Source organism: Schistocerca cancellata, chromosome 3 (assembly GCF_023864275.1).
Source record: "Schistocerca cancellata isolate TAMUIC-IGC-003103 chromosome 3, iqSchCanc2.1, whole genome shotgun sequence".
NCBI lineage: Eukaryota > Metazoa > Arthropoda > Insecta > Orthoptera > Acrididae > Schistocerca > Schistocerca cancellata.
Window position 1 is genome coordinate 444,179,048 of NC_064628.1, and position 20,875 is coordinate 444,199,922.

The 20,875-nt window shown below is 42.2% G+C and overlaps 1 protein-coding gene across 2 annotated transcripts in view; it reads right to left on the bottom strand.

Annotated features, from left to right (window-relative positions):
• Positions 1-1,543: 1,543 nt before the first annotated feature.
• Positions 1,544-20,875, bottom strand: part of LOC126175201 (cytochrome P450 4d2-like) — a 95,659-nt gene continuing 76,327 nt past the window's right edge. The window contains exons 4-6 of one of the 2 annotated variants that reach the window (XM_049921802.1): positions 20,377-20,607; positions 15,501-15,701; positions 1,544-2,532 (exon numbers count right to left, since the gene is read on the bottom strand). In XM_049921802.1, the coding sequence (XP_049777759.1) occupies positions 2,089-2,532; positions 15,501-15,701; positions 20,377-20,607 (876 nt within the window). In that variant the 3' untranslated portion in view covers positions 1,544-2,088. The remainder of the gene's footprint in view (positions 2,533-15,500; positions 15,702-20,376; positions 20,608-20,875) is intronic. The other variant, XM_049921803.1, reaches the window with a different exon arrangement.

Below are 20,875 nucleotides of genomic sequence, written 5' to 3' on the forward strand. Positions count from 1 at the left end.
GTACACGTTCATCCACTCGATAAAACTGAAACGAGACTCGTCCGACCAGGCTACATGTTTCCAGTCAACAGACGAATGTCGCGGGCCCAAGCGAGGTGTAAAGCTTTGTGTCATGCAGTCGTAAAGGGTACATGAGTGGGTCTTCAGCTCCGAAAACCCATATCGATGATGTTTCGTTGAATGGTTTGCACGCTGACTCTTGTTGATGACCCAGTATTGAAATCTGCACTTCTGCTTCGTTGAACGATTCTCTTCAGTAGTCGTTGGTCTCGTTCTTGTAGGATCTTTTTCCGATGTCGGGGATCTGATGTTTTGCCGGATTCCTGATATTCACGGCACACTCGTGAAATGGTCGCACGGGGAAATCCATATTTCATCGCCACCTCGGAGATGTTGAGTCCCATCGCTCGTGTGCCGATTATAACACCTCGTTCAAACTCACTGCCGTTGTGGCAGTAGTAACCGGTCTAACAACTGCGCCGCACGCATTTGTCTTGCATAGGCGTTGCCGACCGCAGCGCCTTATTTTGCCTTTATACATACCTCTGTATTTAAATACGTATGCCTATATCAGTTTGTTTGGCACTTCAGTGTATACTGACGCACCAATCCTATCCTGCAACCTAGTTAAAAATTTTGGTGGGGTTATCTTGATGTTAATAATTTACGTGCATAACAACTTTCTATGAGGCAAGCGACCTCACCCAGTCCGATTCATCAACAGAGGCCTGGACTGCATAGTCAGATGTCAATAAGCGCAGAAGAATCGCATTGGAGGAATTATAATATAATACCGAGTTCAGTAAATAGTTAATTTCCTTATCGCCTCAAGATAGCAAAGGAGAACTCGGAGGTCGCTTTCCAGTTTGCACATGTAATTCGTTACCTCATTGTGAATGTGTTTGCATTGCAAAACGTGTGTGTAGACTTTATAACATTCAGACTTATTGGCAGACATTGAAATTAGTTAGTTCAATTGATGTGTAACGAGCGTTGAACTGGCTCGTAAAGCATCTCAGTTTTGAGTTTGTAAATTTGTAGTTATATAGCTCACACCATTGCCGAACTCCAGCACAACACGAGGCACAAACATTTTAAGGAGAACTCCACATGAACTTGTTGCTGACATCTGAAAAGCTGATTTTATGAAGTGATGCTGTACCAATGAAATTGTACTTTAGATATACATTTACAGCGTTTGAAATTTTAGGCATTATCTGTCATTACATACGCATGAACTTAAAAGTCAACTTATCCCCTACTAGAACCACATCTCAACCAGCACTTCTATGTAAAATTTTGGGCTGAGATGCTAGTGGCCACCGCACTTAGACATAAGTATTATTGAACCTGACAATGAATGTTGGTTCAGAAGTTTTAACTTTTGATAAGTGAATTTTAAAAATAATTAATCATTTGGTTTTTATCTTATGTAGACTCATAATGTGTAAGTAAATGCCCTCATTCTTATGAAAAATATTCATAATTGTAGCTCTGAAGGTGGCCATAGCGAAAGCTTTATAGATGAAGAGACAGGCACATATTAAGAGCTCTAAATGGCTTTATTCCTAAAGAAATTTACAATTTCTCAAGAATGTTCATAAATATTTTAAAATTACTATCGAATTTCCTTCTGATGGTAGAATCGAAACTTTGCCAGTGCCTAGCTCTCGCACAGTAGAGAGATAATAGCTTAAAAGAACAATGTTTTATTATATTATTGATTATACATATGATATTGAATGTTTATATATTATATGCGTTGTCACTTTCGTTCGAGACAACCACATCCTAGACAATGATATTAGTCAATGCATACTAGCTTTGCAGATTAGTGAATGGAATGATGTGTGGGACTTCAATAAATTATACAGTCAGTGCGAGTAAATAAGAGTATTAGTCATATTGTAGATGGCTGTATGATTGTAAACATAGAAACCAATGAGAAAACAATAAATATAACGAAATCTTTATCACCATTTTCTGTTTTCAGGAATATTGAAGTACAATGGTTGGTAAAGAACTTAGGAGGACAGTGAATCGCAGTAACTGTGCTTCTCTTTTGCGGTTTCTTCTACTTTCACTCTATTAAGTACAATCCACTGTGACAGGAGCTGTCCGTGGGACGCATCTGATATTGATGCCGTGGACGGGTTTGCCAGTGACGAAGACTGCGATCTCCTCCAGCTCCTCCCTGGTGCTGCCGGGGATGATGCGAAACTGCCGCATGACAGTGGCGAGCACAGTCTTCATTACCAGCATGGCGAAGCGCGCTCCCACACAGAGGCGCGAACCGGCCCCGAATGGCAGGTAGCTGTACGGGGGCAGAGCACTGCTCCCGCCACCCTCCAGGAAGCGGCCAGGGTCGAACTTGTCGGGGTCGGGGTAGATCGCCGGCTGGCGGTGCAGCAGGTTCAGGAAGACGAAGACGACGCTGCCGCGAGGCGCCACGTACCGCCCGCCGCTCAGTGGGATGTCTTCCGACGCGAACACCGGTGCGACTGGTACAGCGGGAAACAACCGCAGTGACTCCTGTGGCAGAAACCAGGGAATCACAGCATTTGAATGTGAATAATGTGGGGATGTTTCGTGGTGGTAGAGGGATTACCCGTTAACATTAGTTTAACGTTTCTAGGATATTCCCCAGTGGTTTCCCTCTACAGCAATAATTCGAGGAGGCTCCTTCCATGTAAATACACTCCTGGAAATGGAAAAAAGAACACATTGACACCGGTGTGTCAGACCCACCATACTTGCTCCGGACACTGCGAGAGGGCTGTACAAGCAATGATCACACGCACGGCACAGCGGACACACCAGGAACCGCGGTGTTGGTCGTCGAATGGCGCTAGCTGCGCAGCAATTGTGCACCGCCGCCGTCAGTGTCAGCCAGTTTGCCGTGGCATACGGAGCTCCATCGCAGTCTTTAACACTGGTAGCATGCCGCGACAGCGTGGACGTGAATCGTATGTGCAGTTGACGGACTTTGAGCGAGGGCGTATAGTGGGCATGCGGGAGGCCGGGTGGACGTACCGCCGAATTGCTCAACACGTGGGGCGTGAGGTCTCCACAGTATATCGATGTTGTCGCCAGTGGTCGGCGGAAGGTGCACGTGCCCGTCGACCTGGGACCGGACCGCAGCGACGCACGGATGCACGCCAAGACCGTAGGATCCTACGCAGTGCCGTAGGGGACCGCACCGCCACTTCCCAGCAAATTAGGGACACTGTTGCTCCTGGGGTATCGGCGAGGACCATTCGCAACCGTCTCCATGAAGCTGGGCTACGGTCCCGCACACCGTTAGGCCGTCTTCCGCTCACGCCCCACCATCGTGCAGCCCGCCTCCAGTGGTGTCGCGACAGGCGTGAATGGAGGGACGAATGGAGACGTGTCGTCTTCAGCGATGAGAGTCGTTTCTGCCTTGGTGCCAATGATGGTCGTATGCGTGTTTGGCGCCGTGCAGGTGAGCGCCACAATCAGGACTGCATACGACCGAGGCACACAGGGCCAACACCCGGCATCATGGTGTGGGGAGCGATCTCCTACACTGGCCGTACACCACTGGTGATCGTCGAGGGGACATCCAAACCGTCATCGAACCCATCGTTCTACCATTCCTAGACCGGCAAGGGAACTTGCTGTTCCAACAGGACAATGCACGTCCGCATGTATCCCGTGCCACCCAACGTGCTCTAGAAGGTGTAAGTCAACTACCCTGGCCAGCAAGATCTCCGGATCTGTCCCCCAATGAGCATGTTTGGGACTGGATGAAGCGTCGTCTCACGCGGTCTGCACGTCCAGCACGAACGCTGGTCCAACTGAGGCGCCAGGTGGAAATGGCATGGCAAGCCGTTCCACAAGACTACATCCAGCATCTCTACGATCGTCTCCATGGGAGAATAGCAGCCTGCATTGCTGCGAAAGGTGGATATACACTGTACTAGTGCCGACATTGTGCATGCTCTGTTGCCTGTGTCTATGTTCCTGTGGTTCTGTCAGTGTGATCATGTGATGTATCTGACCCCAGGAATGTGTCAATAAAGTTTCCCCTTCCTGGGACAATGAATTCACGGTGTTCTTATTTCAATTTCCAGGAGTGTATATGCTGAGGAAACAATATTATATGTACACTGATTGGTTCGACGTGGGGATCTGTAATTCCTTTGTATGGATATTACGGTTGTCACCATAATCCCCTCTAAATACGTAGATTCCGAATTGAAAGACATGAGAACCCCCCTCCCTTGATATCACCTGCAGGTAGAATGTCAACAACGATCGAAAACACAGTATGAAATGAAATGAAATGAGCGTTTGGCGTCATTGGCCGGGAGGCCCCTCGCGGGGCAGGTCCGGCCGCCTTGGCGCAGGTCTTATTACATTCGGCGCCACAGTGGGCGACCTGCACGCCGGATGGGGATGAAATGATGATGAACACAACACAACACCCAGTCCCTGAGCGGAGAAAATCTCCGACCCAGCCGGGAATCTAACCCGGGCCCGGAGGACGGCAATCCGTCACGCTGACCACTCAGCTACTGGGGCGGACGAAAACACAGTAAACTTTATGCACTTGACGGGAAAGAACACTCTTCTACGAGCTCAAGATCTGACCATCCTCTTCCGTAAGAGAAGGGACTGAAAAACGAGATTAAATGTCAATAAGTTTCTTCAATATAGGGTGCCGTAGCCACAAATTTATTAAAAGACTACCATTATTTGATTATCTTCTTAATTGTAGACATCCAGTCCGCGCTCGCGTGCTCGCGATCGCATCTCTCTCGCTGTCTCTGTCTCTCTCTCTCTCTCTCTCTCTCTCTGTGTGTGTGCGTGTGTGTTTGTGTATGTCCAGTTCTGCACGGCAGCAGCCGCCTGTCTCTCATGTGGCTTGACAACTTGTGAACTTTTGGGTGACAACTGCCCGCAGCCGGAGAGAAACAGTACAATAGGTACTAAAATGATTTGAAGCAATGTAAATACGACAAAGCGATCCTAATCTTTATTCAGCAGAACTCTTCTCCTTCTCGTTCAACGACAGGAGACGAAATTGCAGTTCAGATTATCTGTTTGTTAGTTGGTTTTCATCCACTTGTGATTGTAATTTGGCGATTGTAGAGCACCAGACCACAAACGTCTCTGGGAAAGGGGGAGTTCGGGAGGGGGGGGGGTAAAGAAACACCAATCTCCATTGGAGGGAGGAGGACGTATGGAAGGGGATAACACAGGGCATCACTCAATAACATCTTGAGCAATTTCTACCAAATTTTGTTGATACATGTCTCATTTATCGTATGAATATTTGCATAAAAATACTCGGGGTAGAATACCACTACCACCAGCAGGGTTGGTGTGCTGGTGAGAAGCAGTGATTTGTAAATATTTCTATGAACCTTGATATTAGTAACGAATCCTTGGTTTTCGGGGACGCTAGCCAGTTTCGATAAATTTGCACTTCTACAAGTGGCGATGTGGGTCGAGTTGGTATGTACAAGAGAGTGACATGCACTGAACACCTAGAACATAATAACATCACCTAATAGTCGGTATGTCAACCTTTGGCATGGGTAACAGCAGCGGAGCGTCGTGTCATGGAAGCAATGAAGCCTTGGTAAGTCGCTGGAGGGAGTTGGGACTACATCTGCACACACAAGTCGCTGAACTCTCATATTCCGGGGAGGGAGGCGATGAGCTTTGACCCCAAGTTCAATCACATCCCAGATGTGTTCGATGGGGTTCAGATCTGGTGATTTGGGGGATCACCACGTCAATTGGAACTCGCCACTGTGTTCCTCGAACCAGTCTGTAACTCTCTTGGGCTTGTGACATGGCGCATTATCTTGCTGAAAAATGCAACTGCAGTCAGAAAACATGATCGTTATGAACGGATGTACAGTCGTGCTCAAAAGTATCGGAACGACCTGAATTGCATTTCACCTGATTCGCATGCAACCCGGATAACGCAGCTGTCTAGCAGGTCCTCTAATCGCTCCTTGATATAGTCAGTTGACTATTGAAAATGGTTCGAAAAAGTCACCAGTAGAAAACACTGCTCAGTATCGCTATAACTCAAGATGTAAAGTAATTCCACCATACTACAAATATCAGGGAACACCTTATCACAGAAATGACTGTCCTTAAGGCTTGAAAGCTCACGTTTATTACAATAAATGACATACCTGAAATGTTACCACTCTCATTATTAAGTCAGATAGGTAATGCTCTTTGTAAGAACTATTTAACACAAAATGACATTAAAATTTTAAGTTATTCACGAGCAGCTAGATGAGAATTTGTATGAAATTCAAATGACACGACGAACCGTCTCGTTCTGCATACGGATTCAAATCGAGGTCATGTAGACTAAGCAAAGATTTCGTAACTGACGGAAACTAACAGTCATTCTTGACTAGGCATGAAGAAGTGATATTCTTCAATTTTAGACATTATCAGTTAGCAAATATCAGCTTTAAATTACATAACGTAAACAATTTTTAATGGACGCAAATTCCTACGCAACATCTATTGTCCCTGTTAACGAACTACGAGAGATGTTAAATATTGCTTCTTCACAAGTGACTTACTTGAAATGCCGTGAGATAAAGCTTTGTGTTGGACAGGAATTCGAACCTAGAACCTAATCGGATTGTTATCGAAGCACAATCAACTGTGACATATCCGATTTTCTCGGCAGTAGCTAGATGTTTTAACTGAAATGACGAGACGAAATATTAATTTTTTCCTTTCCAGGACTCCAACCCGGCACCTATCGCTGTTATCTTCTAGAGAAAACGAACGTTAAATATGGGTTTGTTACACCAACAGCGACATGTGAACGTGTTTGAACTAGAAATAATATGACGAAGAGTTCAGTGCTGACTGGAAATCGAACCCCACACATATCGTTGTTGACTACACACAAAGAGACGTCAGCTACCGAATTTTTCTCCACCAGAAGCTTGGAATAACATCGTTGAGCTTACAGTGATCTCGCAAATAGTTTTATCACTGGGAGTCAAAAACGTCAGATATCGTTAGTGTTGACAACGAATGAAAATACATTAAAAATGGTTCAAATGGCTCTGAGCACTATGGGATTTAACTTCAGAGGTCATCAGTGCCCTAGAACTTAGATCTACTTAAACCTAACTAACCTAAGGACATCACACACATCCATGCCCGAGGCAGAAAAATACATTAAAAATCAAAATTATTATCCACCAGCAGATAGGTGTTCTCATGCTAGAGCTTGATAATACAGAATGAAAACTTTAGTGCCGGGCCAGGATTCGAACCCCATTCACGCACAATATGTGGAGATGTTGAGGAATCTGCAGTTTTGAACAAACAACAAATTATAGTCGAGCTGTATTGTCACGAAGGGATCAAATTCCGCTTTAAGGGCGGTCTGAGTTGCATTCACAGTTCAGAACAAATTTTATCGACATACAGAAGCTCAAATAAAAGATGGAATAAGTGTCCTGTGATCCTACATAGCGTTTGTTTCTTCTCTAGAAATAAATAACTAGTATAAGAAAGGTTACTGGTGATAGGGTTTCTACATCTTGCCACTCCTGACTTTATTGTGGTTCAACCTAACATCTACTTGGTAGAGGAGGAACATCATGTTTACTGTGAATTTCAGACCACAATGCCATTATATCTTCTTCACTTGGCGTAGCCAGAAGAGAATAGAATCTGTCTCTCCCTATCAAAAATCAGCAGCGTAAGTTGGAATCGAACTCAGACCATAAGTATATGCACCTGACATCCATCCAATAGACCACCAAATCCTCTGCTCTGTGACTCATTTTTCTATCATAACTCCGTTGCTCCACACTGAATGAGAATTCTGACACACAGGTACCCTGTAGTGGTTTGCAGGATGTTCAATAAAATTATTTACTTTGTTCACCGAATCGCCATGAACTAGCTGCCTCGGCTACCCAGTGCATACATTCGACTCTATTCTGTAATCACCGAAATAAAATCACGTAACTGCCACCTACACAGAACCACCAACAGTGTGGGATGCAGAAATTTAAATAGGAAGTGTTCCTTTCCACTTGAGCTGCTCTTTTGCGCTATCTGTTTGTTGAAAACGTCGTGCATTGCAAAAGAAAAGCTGTAACTGTCTGTCTCTCATAAGTCTAGATCCAGCCATATGCATTATCTCACAGCCCTGTGGAATGCGGAAGTTCTGGAGAAATTGTTGTCGACTTGTATAGCTGCTGTAGCTATGTGTCCTTCAGACCAATCGCGAACAATTGTGACCTGGTGTCATGGCACATTATCGTCCATAAAAGTGCCATCGTTGTTTGTGAACAAGAAATCCATGGATGGCAGCAAACGGTCTCATTTTATTCAGCTGCCTTAGGCCTTCAACGCCAAATTTCGGCGCTCTGTCCTAACGGATACGATCGTCGTACGTCCCATAACGATTTCTACGTTGATGTCATGCAGCGTTGCTTGTCTGTTGGAACGACAACTCGAGAGAGAAGACTGCTCTCGGTCGTTAAGTGAAGGTCGTCAGCCGCTGTGTTGTCCATGGGTAGAGGCAATGCCGAGAATTTGGTATTCTCGTCGCACTCTTGACGCTATGGATCTGGAATATGTAATTCCCTAACGATTTCCGAAATAGAATGTTCCATGTGTGTAGCTCACAGTCTAATTCTCGTCGCGTGACCATAATCACACAGGCAGCCTATTCACTTGAGTCACCAGAGTAAAAATGACAGCGCCGCCAATGCACAGCCGCCATCTGTGTACGTGTGTATCGATATTCCATGACTTTTTTGTCGCCTCAGCGTATTGTTGCTTTAGGAGATAGTTATATCATTAACGATCTTTTATTATTAGCCGGCCGCGGTGGTCTAGCGGTTCTAGGCGCGCAGTCCGGAACCGCGCCACTACTACGGTCGCAGGTTCGAATCCTGCCTCGGGCATGGATGTGTGTGATGTCCTTAGGTTAGTTAGGTTTAAGTAGTTCTAAGTTCTAGGGGGCTGATGACCACAGATGTTAAGTCCCATAGTGCTCAGAGCCATTTGAACCATTTTTTTATTATTAAGCTGTTATTCAGTTATCTGTTTAATAAGAGACGTCATTCCTGATACGGGTTCCTGCTATTGAGAAAGAGAAAGCGGATGAGTGATGGTGGAGTGACAGAAATGAGTTTCTTTCTTTTGGGCATAAGTGTTTCTGCTTTGTTGTTCAGACAAAACCGTTGAGGTAGAAAAGAGATGTGAGGGACTAAATATGCTGATAATTCCTTAGAGCCGACGAAGTATATCGAAATCTCTCCGGTTGTCCTCATGTAACTAAGATAACTGTACCAAAGATGGTGAAACATGATCAGAAAACCGAACGTCACAGATTCATCATACGGATTCGATCATCACCAGTTTCAAACTCCGTGAGCCTTACTGAGAAAGACATTGCAGGACAACATTGCTGTTATCAAAAAGTGGAAGTACAACTTCCTTTTTTCATGTCAAAATGGAATACCTTGTATGATGTGGAGATCTGATGTCTTGTTCCACACTGTAACTGTGTGTTCAGCCCAGTATGGTTTTTCATGTATTACACTATGCAACGTGATTTTTGATGTCTGCGTAATTTTTGACTGTGCCAGATGTACTTTTTTTTTGTTGGTGTTCGATCTGCCGTAATTTTTTTGTATCAGGTACTGTTTTTCCATAAATTAAGTGAACAAATTTTTCATTTAAACCTAAGTTCCAGAGAGAGAAATTTTATTGCAAGTAAGGGAAATTTTATATTAGTAAGATTAAGTAGTAGGCCGCACTTGTCATACTCATCAGACTCCTAGGCTGAAACATTAGGTCATTCTAGACGTGCTATAGTGTTGTGTGGTGGTGAAATTTGTGGTGTTAAATGTAGTTTTTCAGTTTCTTAGAAATGAGTTCTCACAAGGTATTCTCTTACTTTTTGGTACCTCCTTAACTGAAAAGCAAAAACAGAAAATTAATAGTTTGGTGAAAAATTTCTACTACTCATACTTTGGTGATCAAGACAAAAGCTGAGCATCGCACAAGATATGCCGTACATGTGTTGAGAGTCTGAGACCATAGAATAATAGGAAGAGAAAAATCAATGCCTGTTGCACTTCCAGTGCTTTTGAGGTATCCAGAAGATCATATATATGATTGTTATATTTACGTAGTTAACGTTGAAGACCGTAATGCAAAAAGTAAGAAGGATATAAAATATTCTAACATTTTACGGCCTTACTACCAGTTACGCATAGGGAACCTCTCCCTAATTTAGTTTCATCTATCATACTCGAAGATTTGCAACAGGAGAGTAGCTCAGAAAATGAATGCGGTGATGCAGACGACTGCAATCCGGAAGAATATTCTACATCAGAATTACTTAGTCAAGACGAACTAAACGAATTAACTCTTGACTTCAGCTTGGCAAAGATGCCACGGAATTTCTTGGGTCTCGGCTGAGGGTAAAATCATTTTCTACTGCTTGGAGTATCATCCTCTTGGTACAGGAACAGAGAAAGCGAATAAATTATTTAAAGGAGAAGGTTATGCGTTTTTTTGTGTCATTGAGGGTTTTGCTGAATTTCTCCAAAATCACTTTGATCCAATTCAGCGGAGATAGTTTATAGACACGGCAAAACATATCCTACAATTGTACTTTTGCATAATGGAAATTCGTTTGGCTCATTCCTTATTGTCCCTTGAATACACCTCGAGGAGATGTATGGAAATCTCAAAGCTGTGTTGAAATAGGTGAACTATGAAAAACGTGGTGATTTGAAACAAGTTATTACGCTGACTGGTCAACAGTCCAGCTATACGGATATCCCGTGTTTCATTTGTGAGTGAAACAGCCGAGCTAAATACAAGCCGAAAGACAATTAACTAGTCCTAAACATAAAGCCCCCAACCTGATTCACAGAATATTATAAAAGAACCATCTGTTCAGCCAAGCAAGACGTTATGATTTGCTCTTCACATGGATTGATGAAACAGTCCACTTCTTAAGGATGGTGACTGTTTCTTGTAGTTGGTAACAAGATTTCCAGAAGTACATTGTGAGAAACTTAAAGACACGATCATTGTCGACCACGGATCAGAAATTTAAAGAAAGGTACTTTGTTTGAAAGTACGATAAATCCAGTGGAGAAAAGAGCTTGAGTTTCATTTAAAGAAACAGTGGCCAACTTTTTGGGCAGCAACAAATATCCAGATTATGAAATCATGGTTAGCACGGCGTTGCAGAGTTTCATGAAATCATGTCTGAACAGACACTCTTTGACATAAAACTCGACCGGCGGTTGACGTTGATCGGAGGTGACAGAAACCAGAAAAAGTTATCGTTTTTGAGGTTTCAGAGAATAGAAAGGAATTGCTAACGCCGGTGTCAGAAAACCTCTACAGCTAAATGCTATTGCAAAAATTTAGAGTAAAGGAAGTATATTAATCGACATGTTACTTCATAAACAACCTGGTTTAAGTCTGATAACCTTAACTATCACCTCCGATCAACGTTAAATATTTCATGAATCCATACATGGAACTCCAAATTTGCAGTATTCCTGCACTGCTACAGAGCATGCATTGCACGGTATTCACACAGTCTATCGCATAGACTTACCATAAAAATGAAACAAAAACTGTAATATACTTTCCACCACAGACGCTCACTCTGCCTTGACGAAAACATCCGAGTATTGGCCAAAAGTTGCACAACTAAATGACTTTAAAAGAAAAAGAAACGAGGTATGAAACATTTATTAATTCATCGAAAGTAGTGAGGTGGTTTAATTTCGTCCCAGTCTATAAAATTAATTTCGGGCCATACTCAGCTCTTGCGGATTAATGTAATACAGTAATCTTCGTTGCTTTCGAGCGCGAATGGAAATCGTAGAAATTTTCTGTGGGGCAATATTTAATAATAATAAAGCGTTTTAAATTATGGAAAGCGATGAGCGGTAGCAGGCGCTTTCGATAAAGAAGGGGGGAGTCAAGTGCCGCCTCTGTCGCTACGGCTGCTGCCGGTAGCCAGCAAATGGATCCAGGAGCTTTGCCGCATACGGAGTCCCGAGGACGACAGTCTGCGAGAAATCTGCCGCAAAATGGTTACTGGATAAAATTTAGTTATCGGTGTGTCAGAAAGTGAAATAGATTGAATCTTCGCTACCACTAATTTCACGTCTTCACCATTCCGACAGAAGAGGCTATAAAAATCTTTTGCGCCATCTGGTCTCGACCCACAAACACTGTAGATTGGAACAAAGCGTGCTACCCCTAGACCACGGCATAAACAGTATACGGTTCCTCTATCATGGGACAAGCCTTCCTCCATTAAGTGCCGCAGTCTACAGTGTTGCCAGATCGTGCAGATAGCCGGACTTAGAGAATTAGCGAGCTGGTCAGTTTATTTGTCCCATGTCGCGATCGGCGCGGACTTAGCCTCTGCAGCGGCCGGCCGCCGGTCGAGTTTTATGTCAAATAGTGTACGTGTGGAGCTTCATTTTCTATATTCAAATGTCGATTTGTTCCCTGCATACCTTGGCTGTGTCAGTGACGAACGAGGAGAACGGTTCAACCAGGACATCAAGGAGATGTGAAATAATGACCAAGGAAGATGCAATGGAAACATGATAGCTGACTGCCGTTTTATACCAAATAGAAATGGGTCTGGTGAAGGGGAGGCAATCAAGGAAGAGAGGTTTCGTCCCATGTGAGAAAGGATTTGATGCAGTTAAAACAGCGAATCGAAATTACTTCGTCAGACATGTGCTGCGTTTTTGTAATAATTATTAATATTTGAAGTGAAAATTTACCATTATCTACTATAATGCAGTGTGTAGTGATTCTCTACAAGATTACAAAACAAGTAATCTATTTTTAATGCAATTAAAAAATCCGCAGTTGCAAAATAAAGTGATTTCAGCTAAAACATTGTATAACAATTTCAGCTAAAACTTTGTACAAGTTGACGCGATATAGTAAAACCAAAATCGGATTACAAATGTTCATGAAACATTATCCCAGTGTCACTTAACAGCCATAAAAATATCTTTCAGAACATTTCACATTGCAGTGTAGTGTTGTTTTACTCCAGTGTCACTTAACAACCATAAAAAAGTCGTTCAGAACGTTTCAAATTGCAGTATAGTGTTGTTTTACTCCTAGACTTCTTGCTGAGAGTGAGAAGTTGATATTTGTCCCATTTCAGATTCAACGTGATAGGTATTCTAGATATTTCGGGTTAATGAACCTTGAATGATTATCCAAAACGCTATATTCTGTATTCATTTTAATAGTGCACTCAGATCAGCTTTGAAATTTCCGATTTTTGTCTTTAACTTTATTGTTATTGTTCTTAGAAGTAACTGGAGCCTAAATACTCACCATACTGACAAACAAATCTCGTATTCGAATCTGTAAGCTGATTTGCTTCCACGTATTTCGATAAGAGCTGTCAACATTACCTACGAAACATGTAGCTAACTAACTGTCAACGCGAGTTCTTCTTTATTCCCTTACATCGGCGACAAACAATACATCCTTGTACCATGTGTTGTTTCAGACCATGGAGCAGTCTGTTTCTTATTTCGTTAAAGTAGTTAATAAAGTGAAATAACTGACTTTTTTTGAGTACGTATAAATGCCTGTAGTTCTCTCTCTTTATTTCTACGGGTGCGTGAGCGCAGGTGCCCGCGCGCTCACACACGCAGGTGTGGGCGTGAATAATGCTTATTTTCGTGTACATGTGTGTATGTGTGCATGCGTGTGGGAATTCGCTCGTGCGCGCGCCTGTGTGTGTGGTTCAATGATTCAAATGGCTCTAAGCACTATGGTACTGAGAGCATCAGTCCACTAGACTTAGAACTACTTAAACCTAACTAACCTAAGGACATCACACACATCCATGCCCGAGGCAGGATTCGATCCTGAGACCGTAGCAGCCGTGTGGTTCCGGACTGAAGCGCCTAGAACCGCTCGGCCACAGTGGATGGCCTACATGTGAGTGTGTCTTAGAGATTACAGTAACTGATTTTGTTTCGATGGTTTTCTTTCATTTATCTCCACCGTACTAACTCTGTAGTGCAGAGTAGGAAACACTCTCATCAGCGGTATAACTTTCCGCATTTTTCTGACTTTGCTGAAGCCTAATACACATTATCTAAATGTAATACTACTGATGTGTAGCATATTCTCTCAGACACATATGCCGAAAGCTTCGAAAATAAATGTCTCGCAATTGAAAAGATACAATACAACAAGTGGTGGGGCGTAAAGTGGAACAATTTATAAGCAGTTGTACGACTGGAGTTCTGAACTGTAGCAGTAACGTTTTCTCAACTGTAGTAATTAATACAGAAATTTGGTAGATATGACCAAAATAATTTTAATTTTTAAGACGTTGCAAACAAATATGAAATCCTAATACATATTCATTATCTAAAATACTATCTGTGTTTTACGGGAGTTGGAGGACCCAGGAACGCAAAATTACCATTAATCGGATTTGCTTTTCCTGATTGTTCCTGTCTTTTCACTCATTTTTTTTTCTAATTTCTAGCTTCTGTTTATGGACAGTATTTAGTCCCCATGGATCCCTAAACCCGAAAAATGTGTGGACCCAGCGGCCAGATTCCAGTTTTGGAGGAACCATTGATAGCATTTTGTAAGATCATAGTTCAGACACGTGACTCTCCTAACAGCTGAGCAGTTTTTATTTAGTATTGCTCTGAGGGTTTGTTCGAAGCCATTTGTCAGTTGTTTGGTTGTAACAAGCTTCAAGCTGCTTAAAAATGCAACATCTAGTGGCCATAGCTTATGAGTTGTGTATGAGTTCAGGCAGTAGATTATTAGATCAATATCTCTAGCTAAGGTAATAGCAGGCAACGCATCTAACAGTATTGATGTATTATTAGATCAAATCAATTGTTAAAACAAGCATGTCGACTGTTATCTGTAAGGGTACCTGTACAATATATAAGAAAAGCGGTGGTACACTTTATAAGACGATGCAATAAATTTTAAACTCACTACTTTTTTTGCAGAGAGCCTAGTGTCATTTTAAAGGTCACTACGCTGCGTTGTCAGTGAGGAAGAATGCCTGTTTGCTATATAAATTATAAGCAGGCTTAAAATATCTGTAAGAGTTCACATGATAAGCTTCACAAATAAATTTTTAGTTCCTCAGAGCACAAAATAATTTTGAACCATTTTACTGCAAAATTATCAATGACCTGCCGAACTAGTCTTCAACAACTACTGTAGTTACTGCCTAACGCACGTTCTGTCCAACACGAGGTACCACCATGCAGATGGCTTTCTACATATGGTACAATTTAATAGGCGATACAGTTTATAAGACTTCATCGTAGATGATTCACAACGTGACTTCCTACACTTTCCCCATCTTAAACATCACTATTCATTTAAAACTATGCAATAGTCCAACGGCTGACAATTTTTTAGTTGTAATTCTGGACACCGCAAGCGCTGCTTACCTTTATAACAGCCTCAGTGACCTTTAGCTGAGTGAGATCACTTTCGGTAACCGGTCTCAGGTAGTCTTCCCCAGTACCGAAGATTTCGTCTACTTCCTTTTGAAGTGCGTCTTGCCACTCTGGGTACAGACCCAGCAGTGCAAATATACAGCTCATTGCTGTTGCAGTGGTGTCAGTACCCGCCAATCCGAATGTTCGTACCTGTTGAAACGGGAAGATGACATACGAAGAAATGTTCCTTACTGATAAAGGGCGTTAGTACCCGGTGGCTATAATTAATGTACAACTACTCATGGAGATCCAGTCTAGAATTTAATTATCGTATGTCAGCGAAATTTGGTAGATTTGCTAAGGCGTTAATGAAGAACTGATTTCACTCAGGAAAAAATTAGTTGCAATTGTGGCCACTAGGTGCAAATCTGGCGCTATACACGGTATGATATCCACGCTGTCATTTGACAAGCCACAACACGAGTGAACTGTATGGCTATCGAGAAGACAGACTGTACGCTATTAATGAAACTGCTTTTTGTGAATGGCATCAATTACAGTGCCGCATTGAGGGAGTATAGTTGACTGAAAGTTCTGGAGAGAGGCCTGATGTCAATAAATGGTTTAACTACGTGTAAAACGAAGGTGGAGGTGGAGAAAGGAAAGGCAAGGAAAGGGACTACTGATGTCAGCTACATCGAGTCATTAGGCGGAATCAACAACGACGAGTGACGAAGCTGGATTCGAAATGGTGCATTAACCTTTGCTTAACAAAACTGTGCTGACTATCTCGGCACGCCTCTCAGCTGCCCCACATTCACACCAAGCGCCACCTATCTGCAGTCCCTGTCCATTTCCTCCATGCTCGCTACTCTGAGACTCCTGCAGGAGGTCGGACGTACTTGTGCATCTGCAATGAAGAAGGTTGATCCATTGCCCATCTAGGGGACACAGTTGTATGAATGCATGGCATCTGTTCTTTCACAAAGAATATACATGATAGGAAGAGGAATTCTGCCTTATGCAAGACACCTTTTCAGTTTCATTTTACCCAGACATGTTTCAGCACTTTTTGTGCTATCTTTTGTGGGTTATTTTATTTTCTTACTGTAAATGTTTTGTTACATATTGTAGCGGCGCCACCGCTTAGGATAGGGAAAGTTAGTTTTGTGCAATATTCGGAACAGGATTTACAGCCAGGTGCAGTCTGGATTGCAGTAAGTTACGCATACCAGCAGTTGCGAAGGCAAATAGAGGCCACAGAACTGTCCGTAGAACTGTTGGAGAGAGCCAACACAGCAGTTTCCATGGCACAAGTCACAGGCGGACGGGGACCACTGGCTAACCTGTTTTATGCGTACGTGACACAAAGCGGCACGCTTGGCAAAAGAGAGGCGCACAGCCAAGTATAAATAGGTGCTGTTTTCTAACGAGATTCATTCAAGTGTAGAAGCTCTCCTGGACGGCGGGGCGTATCACACCACAGGACTACATGCAGCAACAGATGGGGCACTACATCTCAGTCCATGGCAGATCGTTGGTTCGGACCTCTGAGGTCGACATGGGGTCTGCAGCCAGCCAGCGGCGGGCCACTATTCGGCTCACTTCCGTGGGCAGTCGTCTCAGCTCCAACATACGCCGGAGAATTCCTGAGGCGAGGGCCGCAGATTTAGGCGCCAGATAGCGGGCGCTTGTTCATCGTTATGATCTCAGCCATGCCGGCGAAGAGAATGGCGCAGCTGGCCGCCCACGGCTCACACTGAGCAACGCTGACGCGGCTGCTGGCGCAGACATCCTGACATCATCTGAACTCAGCAGGCCGGCCAAGGCCGACACAACACAGCGTTGCATTGCACAGGCCACTAGAGTGCTTCCTCAGCATTGTGGGCCCTGTGACACAGACCGAGGTGAACAGAGCACTGTAATGGAAGCCAATAAATCATTTGGAAAGTTCTCGCCGAGTTTTAATACAGCACCTCCTGGTACCCACCCACTACAATATTAAGATTTGGACAGAATTTTGGTACAACATATTTACAATTGTGAATGAATGATTGTTGTGAAATATTATACATCATTTGTTTAGAGTTCACAGTTGAGATATGTATTAACGACTTGGTGCAATGTATTTTGTTTTTTACACTGTATCTAGTGCTCTAGTTATAGCTTAATTGGCAAAAGAGTGAGTGCATGCATTAGTTTACATACCCTACATGACGCTACTGGGCATTTATGTATATAGCTAGCCTGCTACAAATCTACAACTTGTCATCTGCAAACAGCAAAACGTAATTACATAATAAACAGAAAAATAAAGATTACGTTTTGCTGTTTGCAGATGACAGTTGCAAATTATGTAGCAGCCTAGTTACCAACATTAATGCCCAATAACTTCATGTAAGGTATGTAAACTAATGCATACACCCACTCTTTTGCTAATTAAGCTATAACTAGAACAATAGACATAATATGATAAACAACATACAGTGCATCATGTCGTTAATACATATCTCAACTGTGAACTGTACACAAATGATATGTAATATTTCACAATTTTTCATTCACAATTGTAAATAATTGGACCAAAAGTTTATCTAAATATTAATATGAACAACAGTTTTATAGTAAGAAAATAAAATAACCCACTCAAGATAGCACAAAAAGTGCTGAAGCATGTGTGGGTAAAACGAAACTGAAAAGCTGTCTTTCATAAGGTGCAGTTCCTCGTCCTATTTTCATAGGCAAGCATGGACATAAGAAGAACTTCACCACCTCAAGATGGTTGGAGTAGACATCTTTGCGGTGAGGCGAACGTCTGTGTGTCAAAGTAACCCAAAGACAATAGATGAACTGAAGACAGCGATAACTGAGTATCTACATTTGGTTACATGTGAAACATTGGTAAAGCTGTTCCCAAATAAATGTAAACATGTTGAACTATGCCTTCAAGAAACAGGAAAACAATTCCACCACCAACTGTGAGACCAGTGGGCACAGTGTATTTGTCATTAATATAAATAATTAATTTAACTGTTTTAATTGTAATAACGTCGAATCCCATCTCCCATCATAACTGTAGCAACTATCAGTGAATCCCGGCTCCTAGCTGATACAGCATCATGAATGTTCTGCAAGCCTTACGTCCCTTGCAAGGCGAGGCACTTGGAGCTCTTTGGTGCGTATAGACTTTGTGGAGGCATTGTATTTCAACAAGTGATCTTGTTTACATAAATTATTTTTTATCACCAAATATCAGTTCACACCAGCAATATGTGGATCTTTCTCTTCGTATTCTTGTGCCAAGACTCCAGAACACTTTCGAAGTTCCGCTGTGGCCGCTACATGAGTGATTTGCATCTAACCCTCAGCAGGCCATGCTATAGTGGATTTGTCCGTTGCAGGCACCATAATGTTCACACTAAATTTAAGTTTAATTATTGTGAAGTTTTTTTCTAGTAGTATTGTTCGCATTGTAGCCTTATCCTGAAGTCAAATGAGGACAATAAACAAGTCAGGTGAAATGAGAGTGGCACTTCTGACTTGTGGTACTACAGGAGAATGCTGAAAATTAAATCAGTATATCGAATAACTAACGAGGTACTGAATTGAATTTGGGAATGAAGATATTAATAGTACAAACTAATTAAATAAAATGTCAGTTGATAGAACATATCCTGAGGCATTGATGAATCATGAATTTTGTACTGAAGAGAATGGCGATGGGGGGTTGGGGGGGGGGGGGAGAATGAAAATAGTAGAATGAGACCAACGTTTGTTTACAGGTGGTAATTCAAATGGATGTAGGTAGCAGTAGAAATGAAGGAATGAGAAGCCTTGTTCAAAATAAATGAACCTGGATAGCTGTAACAAACCAGTCCTTGGACATGAAGGCGACAGCTGTAACAATGAGGGAGCTGTCCGTGTTAAGTTACCAGGAGCGTGTGAGGTCCTTCGCATAAAAAAATTCGTTGTTTTTGAAAACTGGTTTTTACCGCAGGCGAATAACAGCAGTCCATGTAAAAATCGATGTCACTATAGCAAACCTTGCAAGAGACAGTGGAGGTTTCAATTTTGAAAGACCCACCTAGCACTGGAAACCTCACGACTACTGCCAGAGCTACGACTTGCATTGGTGTTACCTTTTACATTAAGTCAGGACCACAAGACCAGGATCTTCAGATCTCAGGCCGTGGCAATATTCATTCAACAAACAACCCGCCAGAACAGGCACATATATCAACAGATATATTTTCACAAGTTCTTGTGTCAAGGCAGAGATCATCGCAACTATTAGGCCCAGTGCAAGTGCAACATACATATCAGTCTTTGTCCTCATCACAAGCATTTCCACTGCAGTAGCATACCTCCAACTATTTTAGAAATTTTTTAAATTTATGTTCATAGACGTATTAGAACAATAATGTCGCCTAAGTTTCCAATGAAAATTAACAACTGGGAGCAGAAATTACCTACATGAAATTACCTATCAAAGGCCTGTGGCCTGAACGCATCTGAGGTGTAACATTCTTTGTAGAAATACTTCTCTATTCACTCACTTTAAGAATCCTTTGTTAACTAAACATAATTACTTGTTTATAGTACAAATAACATAGCACGTCGGTGCAAAAGCATGAAAGTTGTTTGTTAATCAAGTTTAATTTGTTGCATGACCTAGTTCACAAATGCATTTCAAAAAGAGAAAATAGGTAACTTCTGATGTATCGATTCGTGCATAATCACTGTATATCATATATGTCACAGAAGCTTTGTCAGAAAATGCTGTCAGTAATGTTTAACCCTTGTATGTTGTGGCATCATTTTATGCCTTCGATAGAATGACTACTGTAGTTATTTTCAAAGGGAGTAAATGGATTAAAGTGCTTACCTCATCATACACTTCATTTTCAGGGAGAAGCAAATTTCCATGATCATCCATCATTACATCCATAAAAGTTTTTCTCTTCTTTGGTAACGCTTTGGATCGTCTCTCCCTCATAATTGCAAGTCCTTGCTTCGCCATGCCGTTATACAAGTTCAGCTGTCGTTTTAATGCTTCACCATCAGGCGTTAGTGAGATTATCCAATCAATTTGCAACCATGGCTGGTAAAATCTCTTCTGTTACAGTAAACACAATAAATTTGGATACAGAACAATTAAATTAGGAAAACTGTTTATTTAATTTCCCTACAAAGGAACTGTTTCATGGAGACTGTGATGAAAACTCTGTACAGTAAAGAAACAAAAATAAAAAACATATCAAAAAACATATCAATAGTAATTAATACAAATGTGGCAAAAAATTGGAGAGATGAAAATATTCATCCACTTAACAAAATAAAGTAGCACAATGTAGTAAAGCGTGAGGAATATGAGATACATATTG